The 18,045-nt window shown below is 40.7% G+C and overlaps 3 protein-coding genes across 7 annotated transcripts in view; 1 reads left to right on the forward strand and 2 right to left on the reverse strand.

Annotated features, from left to right (window-relative positions):
* Positions 1–4,528, reverse strand: part of LOC125888343 (serine/threonine-protein kinase DCLK1-like) — a 120,567-nt gene extending 116,039 nt beyond the window's left edge. For 2 of the 4 annotated variants that reach the window (XR_007449327.1, XM_049575639.1), the window contains exons 1-3: positions 4,256–4,517; positions 3,487–3,869; positions 2,891–3,237 (exon numbers count right to left, since the gene is read on the reverse strand). Coding sequence is in view for 3 of the 4 variants with exons in the window: in XM_049575639.1 (XP_049431596.1) it covers positions 2,891–3,237; positions 3,487–3,847 (708 nt within the window). In the remaining variant the exon portion in view is untranslated. Of the gene's footprint in view, positions 1–2,890; positions 3,238–3,486; positions 3,870–4,255 lie in introns of all 4 variants that reach the window. The other 2 variants (XM_049575640.1, XM_049575641.1) reach the window with 2 other exon arrangements.
* A 186-nt stretch (positions 4,529–4,714) lies between these two features.
* LOC125888345 (uncharacterized) lies at positions 4,715–9,758 on the forward strand. Its single transcript, XM_049575644.1, has 6 exons — positions 4,715–5,151; positions 7,114–7,224; positions 7,454–7,598; positions 7,673–7,740; positions 7,842–7,909; positions 8,069–9,758. The coding sequence occupies exons 1-6, from the start codon at positions 5,129–5,131 to the stop codon at positions 8,875–8,877; spliced, it is 1,224 nt and encodes a 407-aa protein (XP_049431601.1). The 5' UTR covers positions 4,715–5,128; the 3' UTR covers positions 8,878–9,758.
* spartb (spartin b) lies at positions 9,754–17,900 on the reverse strand. 2 transcript variants are annotated; one of them, XM_049575642.1, is made up of 8 exons: positions 17,628–17,899; positions 15,869–16,716; positions 14,401–14,598; positions 12,818–12,959; positions 12,529–12,723; positions 12,279–12,437; positions 12,088–12,178; positions 9,754–11,084 (listed from the first exon to the last, which is right to left on the reverse strand). In XM_049575642.1, exons 2-8 carry the CDS (start codon positions 16,709–16,711, stop codon positions 10,880–10,882), a joined length of 1,833 nt encoding a protein of 610 aa, XP_049431599.1. In that variant the 5' UTR covers positions 16,712–16,716; positions 17,628–17,899; the 3' UTR covers positions 9,754–10,879. The 2 variants fall into 2 exon arrangements, with proteins under 2 accessions (XP_049431599.1, XP_049431600.1); XM_049575643.1 differs by lacking the exon at positions 9,754–11,084 and adding an exon at positions 11,093–11,903 and having other exon boundaries at positions 17,628–17,900.
* Between the last annotated feature and the right edge of the window lie 145 nt (positions 17,901–18,045).

Here is an 18,045-nt window from a genome sequence, read left to right on the forward strand (position 1 = left end):
TTATTGGGCCATCTGGAGTCACAACATGACAAAAAGTAGAAAAAGCAGAGAAACTAGAGCACAGAACTGCACTGCCAAGCACATAACACAGCAGCTTATTAGGAAATGATAGATGACATTAAAATCACTAAACTGAATAAGCAATGATACCTGGGAAATACCTGGTGTGACAGACACATGCAGTATACAAGATGAACATCTCACTTTGATATATATGATATATTCCATGTGCTATTTATGCCTTTGAACAATCTGTATTCCTAAAATAATTGAAAGGATTTGTGAGGGCAGATTTGTTTGTTGGTATGAAAATCCCCAACTGTTCCCTTAACACACCATTGCAGAATGGGTGCGATCCAGGGATTATACCTCAGCCATGTGCTCCATCTTGCCGCCATGTGTATAAAAAGGCTGACAGACCACACTGCATCTATGAACACTCTCACACTACACCTACAGTCCTGACATCACTACTGCACCGCTCTGCCGCAGAGGCTGTTCCTTAGCAACCAGCTCAGGAAACCATATCACCATAGAAACCATCAGAGGAAGGAAAAAACTCATAATATTTTGTGGTAAGGGTACTAACGTAGAGTGCAGGTGACTGAGTTTATGAACAGGTTTAGTTAAGATCTGGTTATTTCTTTGGGATGTTTTGTGACAAATTTGCTCTGTCAGCTCTATGTACAGTTGCCACTTAAGTGCTGTCCATCCATATACACCCATAATGGCCAACATCCCCATTAACTGTGGAAATACCTTAGAGGAATGTTAATTAATGTATGGGTCCAATGTGGTGTAACATAAGGGACCTGTACCAAGATGTCCACAATATAATAATGTAAATAATGTCTACAGTCTACAAAGTTCAGATAGATGCATATATTACCTATTTATGTCTGGTACTAACTCACTAAGTGAATAACCATTCAATAGTGTGCTACTGTTTAGTAGGAATATGAGATGGAGTCCTAGAAACCCATTTCTCGTAATACATTTAGCAAATATTCCCAGTTGACTTTGAACCTACCGGGCTGTCTCTCTCTTTGGGTAAGAGAGCAATTCTCAGAGATGTGAATGAGGAACAGAACAGACCACCTCTAACGACAGAGGAAAAGTGCCATTTCTTCCAAAATCTCAAAATTCACTCATTGTGCTAGATAAACTAACCTGCACTGAAAGAAATGTGTACCAAGTCTGCCTGATGTGCAGTATGCTGATGTGAGATTCCAAAGTGAGATACAGTTCCACAGATGGGAAGACAATGTGGAGAGCATTGATCTAAAACATCAGAATATCGTCTGCACAACCAAATGTACCTAGGTGCTGCACACAGCCAAGCTATGAACAGCTATGAAAGAGTCATGCCAGTCTCCTCTGACTTCTATCCAACAAAAGCACCCACCCTTCTTCTGCACTTGTGAGCAACTCATGTATCAGTGGTGGAGAAAAAGACATGAGATAATGGCAATCTCTTAGGTATAGAGCACTTAAGGTTGCCCTGGCTGCTATGTTCAATGGTTCAAATGCAAACATTGAGTCTAAAAGCTTAAGTTCAAAATAAGCATAGTGTAAATAAACAAATTAGAAAGTGGATTAAATACATGGGTTAACATCTCAATATTTTTGGAAATTAGGTTACTTATTTAAAATGCAGATTATCTATTGTTGGCTACCAATGTGCAACCAGCTTCACCAACTGCAAGCACAACCCAACAGAGTAACTTCTCTAAGACTGAACGTAACACTGAGTTGTTCAAGTAAATGCAACTGTAATGAATTAAGTCGTTGCCAATAACTGTGCTCTAAATGGCAAAGTTGTGCACAGTATGTAACTTGTAAGACGATGTTCAATACCTCCTCTCTAAGTAAGAGGAGCACTGAAAAAGTCATGCACAGGTATAGGATAGACAAAGGTCTATATATGTTTAGTAAACTTAAGAAGATAAGTACCTTAAAAGGGGAACACCACCTAAATCACAAATTTCAGTATGTTATTTCCATGGCCTAAGAGAATTGAAGTCAGGAAGTTTGGTGCTGCTCCATAGGCAATGAATGGAATTTTGTGGACATACAGAATGTTTGTTTTCTTTTTTTAAACCCAAATGAACTTTGTTCTAGTGTTCTCATTTTTGAAACAAAAAATGTACCCACATACTCAGAACAATCCCCTGGGTGCTCTCAGTTTCATCTATAACATCTTTCCCAATTTATTTTCTTTGGAGCAGTTCCAGACTTTATATATATATCTTATGACATCACAAATTTAAATTTTAGCAGTCTGGTTTTTGGATTTGGGAGAGAATTGTTCATGTTATATAAAATACCGTTTGTTTTTTTAAAGATATTTTTAGCCTTTATTTGGCAGGACAGTCAAGCGTGAAAGGGGGAGAGAGAGAGGGACATGCATCAAAGGGCCTGAGCCTGGAGTCGAACCCGTGCCACTGCGGCAACAGCCTTGTACATGGGGCACTTTCTCTACCACTAAGCCACCGACGCCCCTAAAATACCGTTTTAAATGATGGGAATAATTGTATGAATTCTGAAAATGGGTATGTCCCCCTTTAAATAACTGATATACACTATATCACATATTTATACATACATGCTGCAGCTCTAAAACTAAATATGGGCTGTGTACTAAGACAGCAGCATTGCACACATACCTAATATGTCACCACATTCACCAAAATGTATTATATTCTTATTCTAGACAGTTTGGGCCTGTTTAACAGAAAAAAAAAGTTTTAGGACTTCAAAATTATATCAAAATAAACCACAAAAATAAACACATTACTTTATCTATCCATTACCAAGATGTAATTTTCTCCAGTGTACCCTAATTGGAAAAACACAGAATCACCACTGAAAATGATAAAGTAACACCTACCATCTTGCCGTCAACAGTATATATCCTTTTGACGACTCCAGAGTCCAGCTTGATAGCATCTGTGATGTCAGTCATGACTTGCTCAAAGGAGTGTGCAGTCTTCTTGTTGAGCAAGATCCGTACGGCCTTGCGGGGCTTTACTCCACTGCGGACAATGGTTACCAATTTGGGTCTAATAAAGTCCTTGGTCTCCCTGGTTTCTGAGGCTCCAGTCTTGGCACTACCAAGGGAAGAAGGGTCACGGATGGACACAGCAGTCCTAGCACCAACTGCCCAGTTGGGATTCACATTCTTCGTATAGTCCAGCTTCTTGTAGGGTTCTATGGATGCACAAACATAGCTCTCCCCTGCAGAAAATCAAGACACATTAAGAGATGTTTTATTTTACCCACAAACAAAGGCTAAGACATACATTGAAGATACAAAAGCAAAGATCACATGGTCACGTAATACTGGCTAATTCTGCTCAACAAGACTTGGGAAGTCTTGCATTTTGTGTTTATCTGCATCCACTGTGTGACTTAGGTTAATTGATCGTACATTGCTCAATATAAACTAAATCTGTGGGAACACAACAATTCAGCATCACTACTCACCTTCCACCAACTGGTCCATGGCAGTGATCTTTGTTATCCCATCAATAGTATATATGGTTCGCACCCCCTGTGGCAAGTTGACATTATCTGACAGAGCTCTTGTGAGGTCAGCCAGGAGTGCTTCGATAGACCTAAATCTGTCCTGAGAAATGGCATACACAATCCCTTTGAAGTAGCGGTCCCCATTGCGGTAGAAACGGATCTTCTTGGCCTTCTTCTCTGAGGTCAATGCTTGCAGTGTCCTGGTTCTGTACAGGCTGCAGTGAGCGCTGTGAGTGGGACTGGGAAGCCCATTCCCTCTTGAGCCCCTTCGGGTATATCTCTGAGCCTTGTCCCGCTCATCAAAGTGCTCCAGCTCCATGACTGTGCAGTGCTATTACACCCTAAATAACATAGGAAGAATTTCTTACAATTTTAATTAGCTATTTAAATTCAACTTATATAAAATACAGTACAGCAATTAGGCTATCTGTCATCTTGCTTACACTCCTGATACAGCACTGATACAAGTTTTGATGCTGCTGCTGCTCCTACACATATTATGAAGTAGGCATGTCACACCCATTTCAGGCTGGTGTTTCTCAATTCAGTCTATACAGCAATGAAATTCACATGCATTTATCCAACACATGTAGTACAACATAAGCAGTATAAGCCTGGCAAGAGATCTTGTCTGAAAGCCTATTGTTATAGGTAAACAATAAATACATAAATATAGCAAGAACACGGTATGGCACGTATGGGTTTGTTTGTTCTGGTGCAGTCTTACCTTTGAGGTGAGGACGGATGCAATCAAACGTTTTTCTGTATGCAGAACTTGTCTTAATGTATCATTTATTCATTTGATGCCTTGGATGAACCATGCGTCCCTTTGTTGCCCCTGTGATGGTGCTCCGTCTTCCTGCCTGCCTGCCGTGTGTCTACTCTGCCGTGTGTGCTCGCATGCAGAGAGGAGGCAGGGCTGAAGCCGGTCTCCCCCACCCGCCCCTACTCCTCTGCCATTGCAGTGATTTACATCGGACCGCTGGGGTGTCAGCGCTCCGCGTGCACGTCGCAGTCAGAGCGCGCTCTCACAGAAACCTGTGTGCGGCTTTGGGCTAAATGATGCGCGTTCACGTTGACCTGCTAAAATAACCTCATACCAGTGATATTTATTTAATAAAATACAAACCCAGTTATGGCTTTCCACTAATTAGCACAAAAAGGCGTTTAATTAACCTACATGTGTCGCTGCAGTCGTTTCTGGTTGGCTGGCAGGCGTTTCCCAAAGGCATTAAGCTAACTTTACCAGCTACTGCTAGGTAACCAGCAAACTGACTCTATGGGTTATAGCAACAATTTATTTTAAAAGGAGCTACACCTACTCTTACGTAAAAAGTTCCATTGTTCATTTCCGGTTAATTCCTCTGCTGGAAAATAAGTATTCCCCCCACACCGAGTAGAGTAACATGCTGGAGTTACAGACTGCGCTAACAAAGCACCACAAATACAATGTGCGCGTGGTTCCGCGTGCGGCCTGCCCAGCCCACACAGGTGTAGGTGATGTATATCTTTAATTGGTTCAGTCACCACGCGCGTGGATAAGCATGATGACCGTCTGAGGAGCATATTTCACACGGGAACTAATAAACATCACTAAAGTATGAGCAGACGACCATCTAATGGGTAATTTGCACGTGTTTTTCCAATCAAAATCTTCACAGCAGACTGTCTTAACTTCCATAAGCCCACATCTTGGATGAATGCTTGAGATGTGGGAGTGGGTCTAGGATACACTTTTATGGCTATCAGCATTTTTGAGTTTGTTCAACCAACTGATACAAACACTTACTTTATTACTTAGGGCTTTTGTCCAGCTGGCCTGCTGGAGGCGTAATGTATTTATCCTCAAAATTGTGAAGGTTATTTTCAAAAAGTCACAGGTTGCTGATCAGGCTGTCCAACTAAAAGATCTTATTGGACACACATGTAACTTGTTGAGAAGTTGACTTACGTTTCCTCCTGCTTTAACCACTACTAGCCCTTCTTAAAGTTTTAGAGGAACATTAACCTGTTTTAATTTTTTGTTCTTCCATAGAGTGTGGTGATGAAGTCTAGATATCTGTAAATATCTACCATAAAAGCATGTGGACTCATGCTCAGGGGTTTTTAGGGGATAGTGTACAGTATATGTGACCTTGACCTTAGTAGTAGCACCTTCAATGCTCATCAAATTAAAGCAGGATAAGGGCATGACTACATTTATTTGTGGACAAACCTGGGAGCAAATCATTCCAATAACACAAAGCATCAGCACCTGATCAGAAATAGACAGATAGGCAGATTATGAGACAATGGGCCCCTGGGCACAGACATGCAAAAGGCCCCACCACCTCTCCTACATGGGAGCAAGACACACAGACCTTGTGGGTTTTTTTTCTTCCTTTTGTTGTTGTCGTTTTGCATGTCTTTGTAGTTGTTACGCATCTTTTGTCATTTTGCGTCTCTCTGTGGTTGACTTTTCCATTTTTTGTCTCTTTTCAGTTCATTTGCATCTCTTTAACCCCTCCCTTTTTTTTTTTTTTACCAATACCTGCATCTAATTTTGAACCATTTAGAGCATTTTTTTAAGATTATTTTTCTGGGCTTTTGCCTTTAATGGATTGGACAGTGTGTGAAATGGGGAGACAGAGAGAGAGAGAGAGAGCGGAGACTTACATGCAGCAAAGAGTTGCAGGCCAGACTCGAACCCGTGACCGCTGCAGCGAGGTGATGCCTCTGTACATGGGGCACCGGCACTATCCACTACGCTACTGATGCCCCAAACCATTCAGAGCATTTTGACCAAATAAAAATTGGTTCAGGACCGCAAAAGTAGGTTCTGTGGCCACATCAGTGGGTGTTTCATATTCTCCAGGTTGAGAGGATGGAGAGGTCAAGCAAGAAATCACTGGGGGGAAATGCTTGTACAGTGGTCTCATTAATTGTTGGTGCATGCTTATTTTATGGGTAAAAACAAATATCTGTAATAACAGAACAAAAGTTTGCAGATAATGGATGTAATCCGCTCTGATTTGCTACTACTTTAATTTATGTTTTGGACACTGCAACACCCTCTGTTGTTGACACATCCTTGATTAAGATGGTTCCATGCAAAACTGGTGGAAAAGCAGGTTGGTTCCCCAGATAGAGCCAAGGTTAGTAGTATCCTGAACAGAACAGGTTCAAGAACCAGAGCTAATGTGGTGGAAAAGGGGTATTTGTGGTCTTTTTGTGTTTTTCTTATGGTCATTTTGTGGTCTCTTCATGGTCGGTACGTTAATTTAAGTGACATTCTGTTGGATTTATCCATCCATGGATAGAAGGTGCCCTATGCTGTACAGATTGTAAAACCACAGAGGCAGGTTTCTGACATATATGTGTATATATATATATATATATATATATATATTTATCTATCTATCTATCTATCTATCTATATATATATCTATATCTATATATATATATATATATATATATATATATAGATATAGATATATATATATAGATATATAGATATACAAAAAGTATTGACTTGACAGAGGAGAGCTCAGAACATCTTCACTTGTTTTAACCTTACTGCGTAAACAAACTGTTGCTTGCCCTCAGGTGCAAGGATGATCTTAAAGATGAGCCTACAAGAGGGAAACGTTACCCCTCTTCTAAAAAGGAAAGGGGGCTCCAGGCTTCTCTTCATTCTTGCAAGGAACAGAAACGGAGGTTTGATTTAATCGATTCCAGATTGTGCTATCAAAGCAACTGCATGGTGGTTTTTGCTAAAAGTTTTTTGTTCAGACATCATGTCTATCATGTACATTGTGTTATGTTACTGTGTGGGACTTAATCCTATTTTGGAGATATTTTATTGATTGGTGACACTGTACCAACAATAATATGTGGATCATGTTTACTGTACATATTTATAAATTCTCTGGTAATATTCTCCCAGGCTTCAAATCAGAACATCTTGTCAACGCCTGTGTGACCTTCTGCCCTTCGTCAATGGTCAGTTAGACACAGCAACCACACTAGAGCTCACAGCGAGGTACATTAGCTACCTGAAGGAGACTCTGCCGCCAGGCATTCTGTCTAAAGTAGGTCTGCAGCCTTTTAGTTGCATGGAAATCTTATGCTGTGATTGGTTTCATGACTTAATTGTTTTTCACAGGTTAATGAAGCAGTTGAGGCCAATGTGAGTGGTTCATGGAAAAACAAAGAAAAGCCACAGGAGAAACGGTACAAACTGTCATAGATTTATTAAGATTGGGGAAGTTCATTTTTAGCTTTCAAGTTTTTAATGACACAAGTGCTGAGAGTGAATTTTTTTTTCCCCACAGAAGAACAGTCAGGCTAAAGAAGAATTCTTTGCAGAGAGCAAAGCCAGCTGCTAAGAAGTCCACTGAGGGTATGAATATTTACTTACTTTATTGCATTTTGTGTCTGTTGATGCAGTTGTATTGACTATGCCTTGCAAGCCTGGGATAACAGTTGTCAAATAAATGAATTGCATTGTTTGAGAATATTTCCTGCAGTGTGGGTTTGTTAACACATAATTTCATTTCAGATCATGTTTCAAGAAGATACACTCAGCAAAAGATCTGTAAACAAGTAGATCATCCATCTAGCACTATAACCAATCCTCTGACAATGGATCAAATGCTTTCTCCAGCTGACGGCCTTACCACAGCACATGCCCTGCCGATACTGTTGGACAAATCGGCTGTTCCCCGAGGACAAATGCTGCCAGTGTGCCGGGATCAATTTCTCTCTGCCTCTTTTGAGCCAGTGGAAAATGACTGGATGAACCCGACCTCTGCATTTATGAACCCCACTCCATGTGCTTTCACATCAGCAATGATGAGCCACACTTTTTTACCACAGACAGGACTGCAGCCCTCTTCAAGCCCTATGTTTTGGGATGCCACTCCTGACCTGGTGGATCCTGTTGCTCTCTCATCAGTGAATTTTGGCCAAGCCTACAGCCCACCTGAACAGACTACGATAACAAACTTCATCGTACCCTCAGTAGAACAAGGCCAGTTCAGTCCATCTCTGGCTGGCCCAACTGACAGTGTTTCAGCAGGAGATTTTACAAACCAACCACTCATCCCATTTTCTGTGTTTCAAAGTGCAACTTCAAGTTCTGATAACTTGATACCTGAGGCTGGATATCTGCCAGTGTCGGACACTCTGTGTGATTCAGGGCTCCTTCAGGAAAATAATCTTTGTAGTAGTAGCTCTTTGACAGACAGTCCACACGGTGTGGACAATCCATCATGGCTGGATTTGCTGTTGGATACCAATGGTAACCTGTGTTTCCCTGATGCTCATCTTGTGAACATTGTTCTTTCACCTTACACAGGGTCCAACTAACTATATGGTTAGAGACATCGCAGATGATAGCAGTTTTGATTGGCCAAATATTAGAGAAATGGATGCAGATAATGGTCTTTTGTTGTTTTATTTATACATGTCTCTATACTGCGGGTCATCACAATGGCCAAAAAATTAGTTATTTCACAGTGACAAACTTCATGAGGTCTGTGTGTAACATAGTACACACACCCCAATAAATGCATTTTTGAGTAAAAGTGCAGGCAGTTTTTCCATGTTTTTTGTTTAATACCTAAAGATGGCATTTCAGATCATTTAAACTGCATCTTTTTTCAACACAACATTGTAAGAATTGTACACCACTTCAATTTCTGAGGTTAATAAAGCAGATCAGTCATATTTTCTTGTATTTTCCATGTGACTTTTAGAAAATAGCCAATCTATGTAAGTGGATTATTTGTGTTACATAACTGGGAAGCCATTGGAGGACTGTTGTCTTGCAGTTAAAAAAAAATAAAAAAATAAATGGAATAATTTAGAAAAACATTTGATTTTATGAATTCTACCTCAAATACTTTGTATTCTGAATTCCTGAAATTTTAGTCAAGAGTATTTAACACTGGGTTCTATTTCACACTTGGCCCCAAGCAATTACACCAACCCTGGATGGACAAGAAATGTAAGGAATAGACTTTCCTTTTTTTATTCCTTTTATCAGAAATATTTCCAGACTAAATCGTCAGTATGATGCTGTAAAAAATACTCAATACATTAACATGTTGTAAAACATGCAGCCACTAGATGGAAGTATTAAGCTGACAGATTCAACATAGCTTCTACAAGATTAATAGTGGATAGATAGACAGAAATCCCCAGATCTTATAAGTTTAAGTATAAAAATGCAGAATTTCTTGCTTCTTTTATATATTTTATTTTATTTTTTCAGAAAATCCTCAGTATTTCTGGTGTGAAAGAAATCTCAATGCACAACTGGAGTATTTAAGTCATCTGACAGTTACATTTGCCTGCTGAGGTCTTAGGTCTTAAAGCTTGAGTTTAAAAAGATTACAAACCAGGTCACTGCACAAACCAACTGAGTTGCAAGCAAAGTTAGCATTACACTTCAAATTTCACATTTTGTTAAAGGTTTTGTCCACCAAATAAAATCTAGATTTTTATAAGAAACACACTATAAACACTGACATCTAAAAATACTTGGATACAACTAAGCTGAAATGCAGAAAAAGCACTGCACATTGTGGCAGAACACCAGTCTAATAAGTCTGACAGTTTCAGACTCCGCAGACGTGCAGGTGGGGGACATTAACATTTTAGAACCCCTCATTCATGAGAGACGGCAAAAACTGTCTTACTGACAAAAATACATAACAGACCGTATAGTTTTACAGCTTCACTTTCACAACACATTCGATATTTGTACACCATCTGATATTTTGCAGGCACAGTAAGCAGCAGTGATTACTTCTAATTTTAAACACAGTAGGGAAAAAAACAACATTATAACAGACACTTTTTTCCTGACACAGTGATATCTGAAGAACTGAACATACTGACACAGACAATATTTTGGATCATTCATTCAAAGTACAGAAATTGCACTTTCCCTACCAGAAGAACTCTAACACACAAATGTTTCACAAAGATTAGGAAAGGGTCCAGTGTCTAGTCAACAATTTAATGCTGTCTTAGTACAAAGAAGAGTTAAACTGGGATCTTGCACATGAAATGGTAATACCTGAATGTTACACTGTGTATTGTATATCATACTTTATAACTGTGTTTTAATTTTGGTTAGATAATCTGCAGTTTCTTCTCATTTAGGTCCATCTACCTTGTTTTACATAAAGATTAAAGTGCTTAAGATCTGTATCAAACTACAGGATATGCATAGAACAGTAGTTAATTTGTAAATATAGAAGATGTTCTATAAATAATGAATATTAAATATAGATTTATTTGATAGAAGAATACAAATTATGCTTTAAGGCATTCCGTGGGAATGTAGGCAGGGCACTAACAGCTATTTGTTTGATTTCTCCACTTGCTTCCCGTTCTCTGGTGTTTCATGAAGCTTGTAGTCCTCCAAAATGGCCTGCGCGGTGTGCTTGCCAGTTCTTTTCACCACAGCTTTGATCCCCAGGTTGTCAACATTGAAGGCAGTGAGACCAACATTAATAGCAGAATTGACAGCGTGATCTGTGGCTTGTCCTGCTGCTGCTCCATACCTTCATCAGAAGTCACATTGAAGAGAGAGATCAGAGCGAGAGGCGAGAAACAAGGATTTGGCGAGAATTAATTAATATGCAGTGCAAGGATTGCAAAGATGCCATGCTGTATGTGAATTTTAATGGGAGGATTTCATGCATGCAAGTGCACAATCTTGAATTAAGAAATTTCTGTCTGCAAGAATCTGAATTTTAATCATTTTCCCCACTGTGGTTCAGTAAAGGAAGGGTGGGCAATATAGATATAATTGTTAATCATGGTGTATATTTTTTTTTTTTTCCAGAATATCAATGTATCAAATTGAATTTGAAAGCAGATGATGATACAAGGATGAAGAGTGTTTGTTTTTGGCTAATGCAGTTATTAAATACCTGTCAAATCAAGTACTTCACTTAAAAAGGAGAAATTGGGTGAGGCATAACGTATCATCCAACCTTATAGAAATCAACTATCAACTTTATTGTGTAGATACTTTGCTCATCATTGGACCATAAAGCACCAATTCATAAAATATGGGGAATATTTTTAAATCAGACAGGACAGACAAGTTGCTAATTGTGAAATTTCTATTAGAAACATTTGGAGAGTTCAGTGAAAAGCAGCACCATCATGTGAATTGCCACACAGGGAAGGGCCGTGAACTGGCACAGCATAGACGACATTAGAGCGCTTTGTACAAGAGTCAAATTATTCCAAGAAAGAGGTTTTTTATCATGCTCGTGATTAGTGGAGAGAAGAGTTAGACAGCTGTGAATAATTATGAAAAATTACACTTATTCTCAACAGGTGGGTCAAAGATGTTTTGTAGACCCCTAAATCTGCAAAGTAAATTAAACAGGAAAATAAGTGAGTGCGTGTTTGTTTTTGCATGTATAATGCAAGTGGTCATTTGCAACATACATGTTTAGAAAGCAGTCAGTGTTGAGCAACAAATCGCTTTGCTTTTAATTAAAGCAAGTGAGTGGTCAAACAAGTAATTTTAAATGGAAAGGAAAGACTTACTTATGTTTTACAGTGGTGACTGTCTCTGATGCTACACTTGTAGTAATGTTCTTGGCTGCTACTTCCAAACCAGTCCACATGGTTGCAAATCCTGAGCAAATGCACAAAATACAAAGCATGTCAGGCACATTTTAGTTCTCATTTTATTAACACCTTCCTCTTAAAGAATATTAAGTGTAGATGCACTCTACCTTGCACTCCACTGGCAGCCACCACCATGGCTCCATCTATGTTGGAACGCCCATCCTTGTCTTTCTTCATAGATTCTGGGATCAGCTTGCCTCCGTGTTTCTTCACGTGTGGTGCCAACTCTCGACCCACACAGCCAGCGACCGCACATACCCCGTCCACTGCGGTAACACAGTATTAGTCAATTAGAGGTCCACTGCCAAATAGCCACACAAGGTCAGTAAAACATGTTGATGGTGATGGCTTAGTCACCTAGAAACTGGCTGACTTTGACCGCTCCCCCTGTCGCTTGCTTGGCTACATGGAGGCCTTTGGTGACTGTGGGGCTGACGTGGGTGGGTTTGTCCTCTGGAGTGATGTGTTCTCTGAGTTTTGATGCACCTTTGTGAATGGCTTTGCCTGTGAACTCAGCTCCTTTGACGAGGCCCCAGCTTAGCCATGATGCACCTGAGAGGACAACAGGATCTTTAGTCTTTCCTAACGAATTGCTAACAACTACAGCACAATGCTATTTTTGAGGGAAGGTGTAATCTGACCTCACCTGTCAGGATCCCATTTGCCACCTTTTCACTCCACTCAGGCAAAGCCTTCTCCTCCTCGGTTTCTGCTGGTGCAGTCTCCTCAGGTGTAGTAATGGACACCTTCTGACTGAGATTAATGGTGCCTGCAGCTTCATCTGGAGCCTGACCATATAGACACATTGGTTAACTACTGTAACATATGGATGAGCAATGTGGGCTGAAAATAAGAACTACATGTCAGTCAGATCTTTAGACAACTTGTCTGCTACTTTGTGCAAGCTGTACACATCTCCATTCAGATGCCGTCTCCGAATAACCCCCCAATTCACACAATAGCTCCTCTTATTATTCTGTGCTTCTGGTTACAATGTGCTATTTGTCTGCAGCACAGAGATTGCCATTTTAAAATGTCTCTCTGCAGTCAGAAAACAGTCTCCCTTTATGCTGAAAACCTAAAATTTTCTACATGACCCAAAAATGAAAACACAAAAGTGCCTACTTGCTGTTTGGGAATCACGTCCATCAGAAAAGATAAGTAGCCTGATTGCATACATCAAAAATGACCTTGTTTGGCATCGATCTGAGCCAGCGTCTCTACCTCCATCATGGCTGAACTGGCACTTGTCTTTCAGCTGAAACTCTGAGGTTGTTCTAACGGCTGCAGATAAGAGCATTATAACTGATTAATTCTCCTCACCTGCCTGTCTCAAATCCCTACAATGCTGAGGTAGGGGTAACTCAGAGAAGTGTGCCAGCTCAGAAGTAAGCAGGAGCAAGAGTTTCATGCCAGGCTAAAACAATGAAAAAGTTTAAAGCTTGTTAGCCCTCAAAGCATTGTATAAGCAGTAACTGCAATCTTTTTCATGGGAGGAACAGATTTAATATCTGCAGTGTGTGCTATGTTTGCAGAATTTGTTTGTGATGACTGGAAGGGAGTGTTTAGGGACTGCCAAACAGCAATGAAATCAAAAGCTAACTAACAGTTGCACCATTTTGTGCACTTTTTTATTTCAGTCTGCACTTTCAACTGTATTTCAACACAGAATTTATCAACAAAGAAATATTTTTAAGTGTGAGGACAAATCTATTTAGGCAATGACCCTGACCCAAATAGATGGTCTGTATGGGAAACACTGATTTATTCAGTTAACATTAGCAGCTGAAGCTCAGGCATTCTTAGACTGATGAGTGGGATCTCAGCTTTCAAAGAGTATGCAAAATAAAGATGCAGCCACTGTCACATGCCTGCAACTACCAATAGCAGCAGAGCGCCAACTTCAGTCTCATTTGCCTAAAATAGCTCTCTGTACTCTCACTGGCACAAGAGGATTTGCCAAAAGGCATTGTTTAACAATTCTTTGGTGAATTCAAAAACTTGTGTGAACATATTTTGATGTGAAAACAAGTACAAATACATTTCAGACACCAATTGCTCTGAGCTTTTGGTCAGTGAGAAAAACAACATAAAAATACATGGCATTGAGCTGCAGATGACCTTTTTCATATATTTTTTAAACATACTGGCCCCATTTGCATTTGTCACCCAAAGAGAGCCGAAACATGTGTTGTGCTATCGCAGGTCTGACTGCACAGCAACACTGACCTGCACCCTGAGATCTGTCATCTGAGACAGCAGGTCCTGGAACATCTCTCTGTCTTCAGCAGGCAGCTCAGAGGACAACACCACCCCCACATAATAGCCTGGAGCTGGCGCCATCATGTCCGGAAACATAAACACACCAGTGTTACACAGCAACACTGGAGAGTCCATAGCCATGAGAGGGTACAGCCAGTCACATACCTGTTAGGAAGCAAAATAACAGAAAGAAAAGAAAATTTGATGATAAATGACTTTATGTATGATGTCATGACTAAGTCTTATCAGACTCAAATTTCCAATTTATTTCTGAGCAATGTGCCCAAATACACAGAAAGTACAAGAAAAACTGAATTTACATGGAAGTCAAAGGTACGAGGGGAAGAGAGCTTGGCAAAGACATCTTGCCAAAGTATAGGGTTCCAAATATAACCTCAAAATGACAAGCCTAACATGTCTAATGGTGACTCTGATTAGTGCGACACAGTGAACGGTCTGAGAGAAGACAAACCAGAGGACACTGTCTCCCTCTGATGGCTGCATGTCTAACAAGATTATAGGGCATAACAGTGTAAGCAGGGCTTAGATAATTACTTGCACTCATGTGAATCCCTGATGTCACCCCCTGGCAATAGTACCTGGGAAATTCCCCAATGAAGAGTCAAATTTCAGTCTTATGATCCTCTACTGTTAGTGTGCTGGCTGTTTAATCAGCAGGGTAAATACTGCCCCCCATAAAACAATACAAATTGCTCAAAACAGAGCTCAATAAATTAGATAAGGTTTTGATTTAAGTCTTTTATGAAAGCCTAAGCTGATATGTTTACAAAGCTTCATGTTTTCTAAATGTTAAAGAAGTTTTTGTCCAGTTGGTCATGAGTGAGATACCATCTATATCCAAATTTTGGCCAGTAATGATCCTGATGTGGGATTTCCCAGGAGGATGACATATTCATAAACCCATTGGGCTTAGGGCACTAAGTAAACAACGCTCACATGATCACGTTCATAGGGTGAGGGATAGAGATGATTAACAAGCCTATCTCCTCCTGCTGACTCACACAGTCAAAAGAGGTCTTGATGAGCCGAGCAAACATCTTACAAAATCAGGTTAAAGAGCACAAGAAAGACTGGTGACGCTGCAGTGGTGACTCACTTGCACTTATTGCATCAGATGGGCATGATGGAGGCTTATCTAGTCCTTTCAAGCTTTATACCAGAAGTGTTTTAGTGTTCTGAAACAACTGGCGAAATATTTATTTTGTGGGGCGTCGCTGACTTAGTGGTAGAGCAGGCGCCCCATGTACAAGGCTGTTGCCGCAGCGGCCCAGGTTCGACTCCAGCCTGTGGCCCTTTGCTGCATGTCACTCCCTCTCTCTCTCCCCTCTTCACGCTTGTCTGTCCTGTCAAATAAAGGCTAAAAATGCCCAAAAAATATCTTAAAAAAAAAAATAAAAAAATTATTTTGTCTTACCTGCAGAAATGCTGGTGGCCTGTTGGGCATACTGTCAGAATGGTCACTGGTAAACTTCACCAGCCGCAGGTAGCCTGGGTACGACGGAGCGCTCACCTGCCCCTCAGGTGTGACAAAGAATATCTGTACACCATGAGGAATATACACCAGCTCCTCTCCATCTTCACCCATACTCTGGGGAGATGGTGTTGAGTTAGATGTACGACTGTAGAACTCATCCCCAACCAATGACATTTCCCCTGATTCTGTCCCATATGAGATAGACAGATGGCCGTCAGCTGCCTGGGGAGAGTAAGCTGGAGGCTGTATGGCTGGAGGCACAAGCTGTCTGGTTGGTGAGAGAGGTAGACCTCCACTACAGCATGCAGGCATGCCTCCTACCGCTCCTGCTGCCTGGCCATTGGCAGAAAGTAGGTTTGGATTAGCTGGCTTCTCTGGCTTGTTTTTGGTGGCAAGTTTTGGGTAGAGACCTCCTTTAGATGTGTCTGTAGCATCGGAGCCATACACACTGCTAGTGTTCAATGTAGGTGCAGATCCAATGTCAGAGCTGGTCTCCAGTATGGCCAGGCGAGTGGTGATGTTGTTCAGCGTCTCCTGCATCTTGTGCTGCATCTGTCTGGCTGATTCCCAGGAGCTGCCTTCACACTCATCTCCGTGTGAAGGCACACTGATGGCCCTGAGAAGGTGCTGCCGCCCTCGCTTGTAGAGCTCAACGGCCTGTGCCTTGTCTCCAGCTTCATCTGCTGTGAGTGCTTTATTGATGCACTCGAAGGCCCTCTCGTAGCCATCTTTGATCACTTGAAGTCTGGCATTGTCGAATGCATCTTGTTTAGCTTTCTCCATTCCCTCTGAAACAAGACTTACAATTAGCTTTATTTAAATTTTGCTGTATCCATCCACACATGGACTGACACTTCACATCTACAGCACTAACAATGAGGCAAACACATGAACAGGGTGAGAGGACAGACTGTCACACATGAGGGTAAAGGTTATTTGTATACTTTACTGCTTAACTGACTTTGACTCACACTTTTACACAACTAGTTGCAGATGGCAACTTGCATTAAACATAATTTCCAGGCAATCTGTTAGTTACACGCAATTAACATATGATCAATCGCGTGCAACATGATTTTACAGATTATTTCACTAAATTAGCAAACTGGACCTGTCATTTTCTACATGCTGTATTGTTTCCTCGCCAGATTAGGCTATTAAAGTAAGAAGTGTCATCGTAATTACATCTCCAGCTTTGTTTCTTATTCTATTTCGTGTCGTTTTCTCCCGAATTGCTATCAATGTGGCGCATGTCTTTCTAACAGCTGTCACGGGGAACAGGAAGAGAACTGTCGGTGCGTTCATGCTCATTGAGATACTGGAAGAAAACAAAAACACGAGCAGACACTAAGGTCACCTTATCCACAATCAAAAGTCATTTTGTATTACTCAGAAAGACGTAATTAAACTGGCCATTCTCCCTTGACTGTTATTGGTATCGAGTTTCACTCCGGTCATATGCTTTGGTTTATCTGGTGTAAATGAGGTCGCTACAGTGAGTTAGCCTAAAACAGGCTAATGTTAATGAGAAAGTTACCAACACAAGCTAACAGCTAGCGTCTCCTTTTCCACGAACTCATCCGTTAACTTACACCACGTCATTGTACCAACAGCAACATTAATATGATTGGTCCGTTAACATAATATGAAAAGCTAATTAGCGTTAGCTCCTTCATAAGCTAACGGTATCCACACTTACCACAGCGAACGAAAAACTCCGAAGAGCAGCCTAATTAGCCCGTTAGCTAACTTGTAGCTTGTCAAAAGGGATCCTACTAGCTGTCCAGCCGAGTTAACTATGGCAACCGTCTTCCTCTTAAAGTTGTGGTTTGCTGTTCGTCGCTGATTGACCCACTCACGACTCCCCAATGTTGCGTAGTGATGTTAAATACTACTCTCCACCATATCGACCTTTAAAGTCGAAGTGTCGTGACAGGATGTATTGACGCTTCGCTTCAACACAACAAAATAACATGCAATGTGTTAAATGTGCGTTACACTTTTTGTTTTATTTTGAAAGTATCAACCGGAAGTGATGATATGGCACCACCGCTGCATCGATGTGAGTTGACAAAAATGACAAGGCTAAACTGGTACATTATTCCAGAACTTATTTT

This window comes from Epinephelus fuscoguttatus, linkage group LG5 (assembly GCF_011397635.1).
Source record: "Epinephelus fuscoguttatus linkage group LG5, E.fuscoguttatus.final_Chr_v1".
Lineage (NCBI taxonomy): Eukaryota > Metazoa > Chordata > Actinopteri > Perciformes > Serranidae > Epinephelus > Epinephelus fuscoguttatus.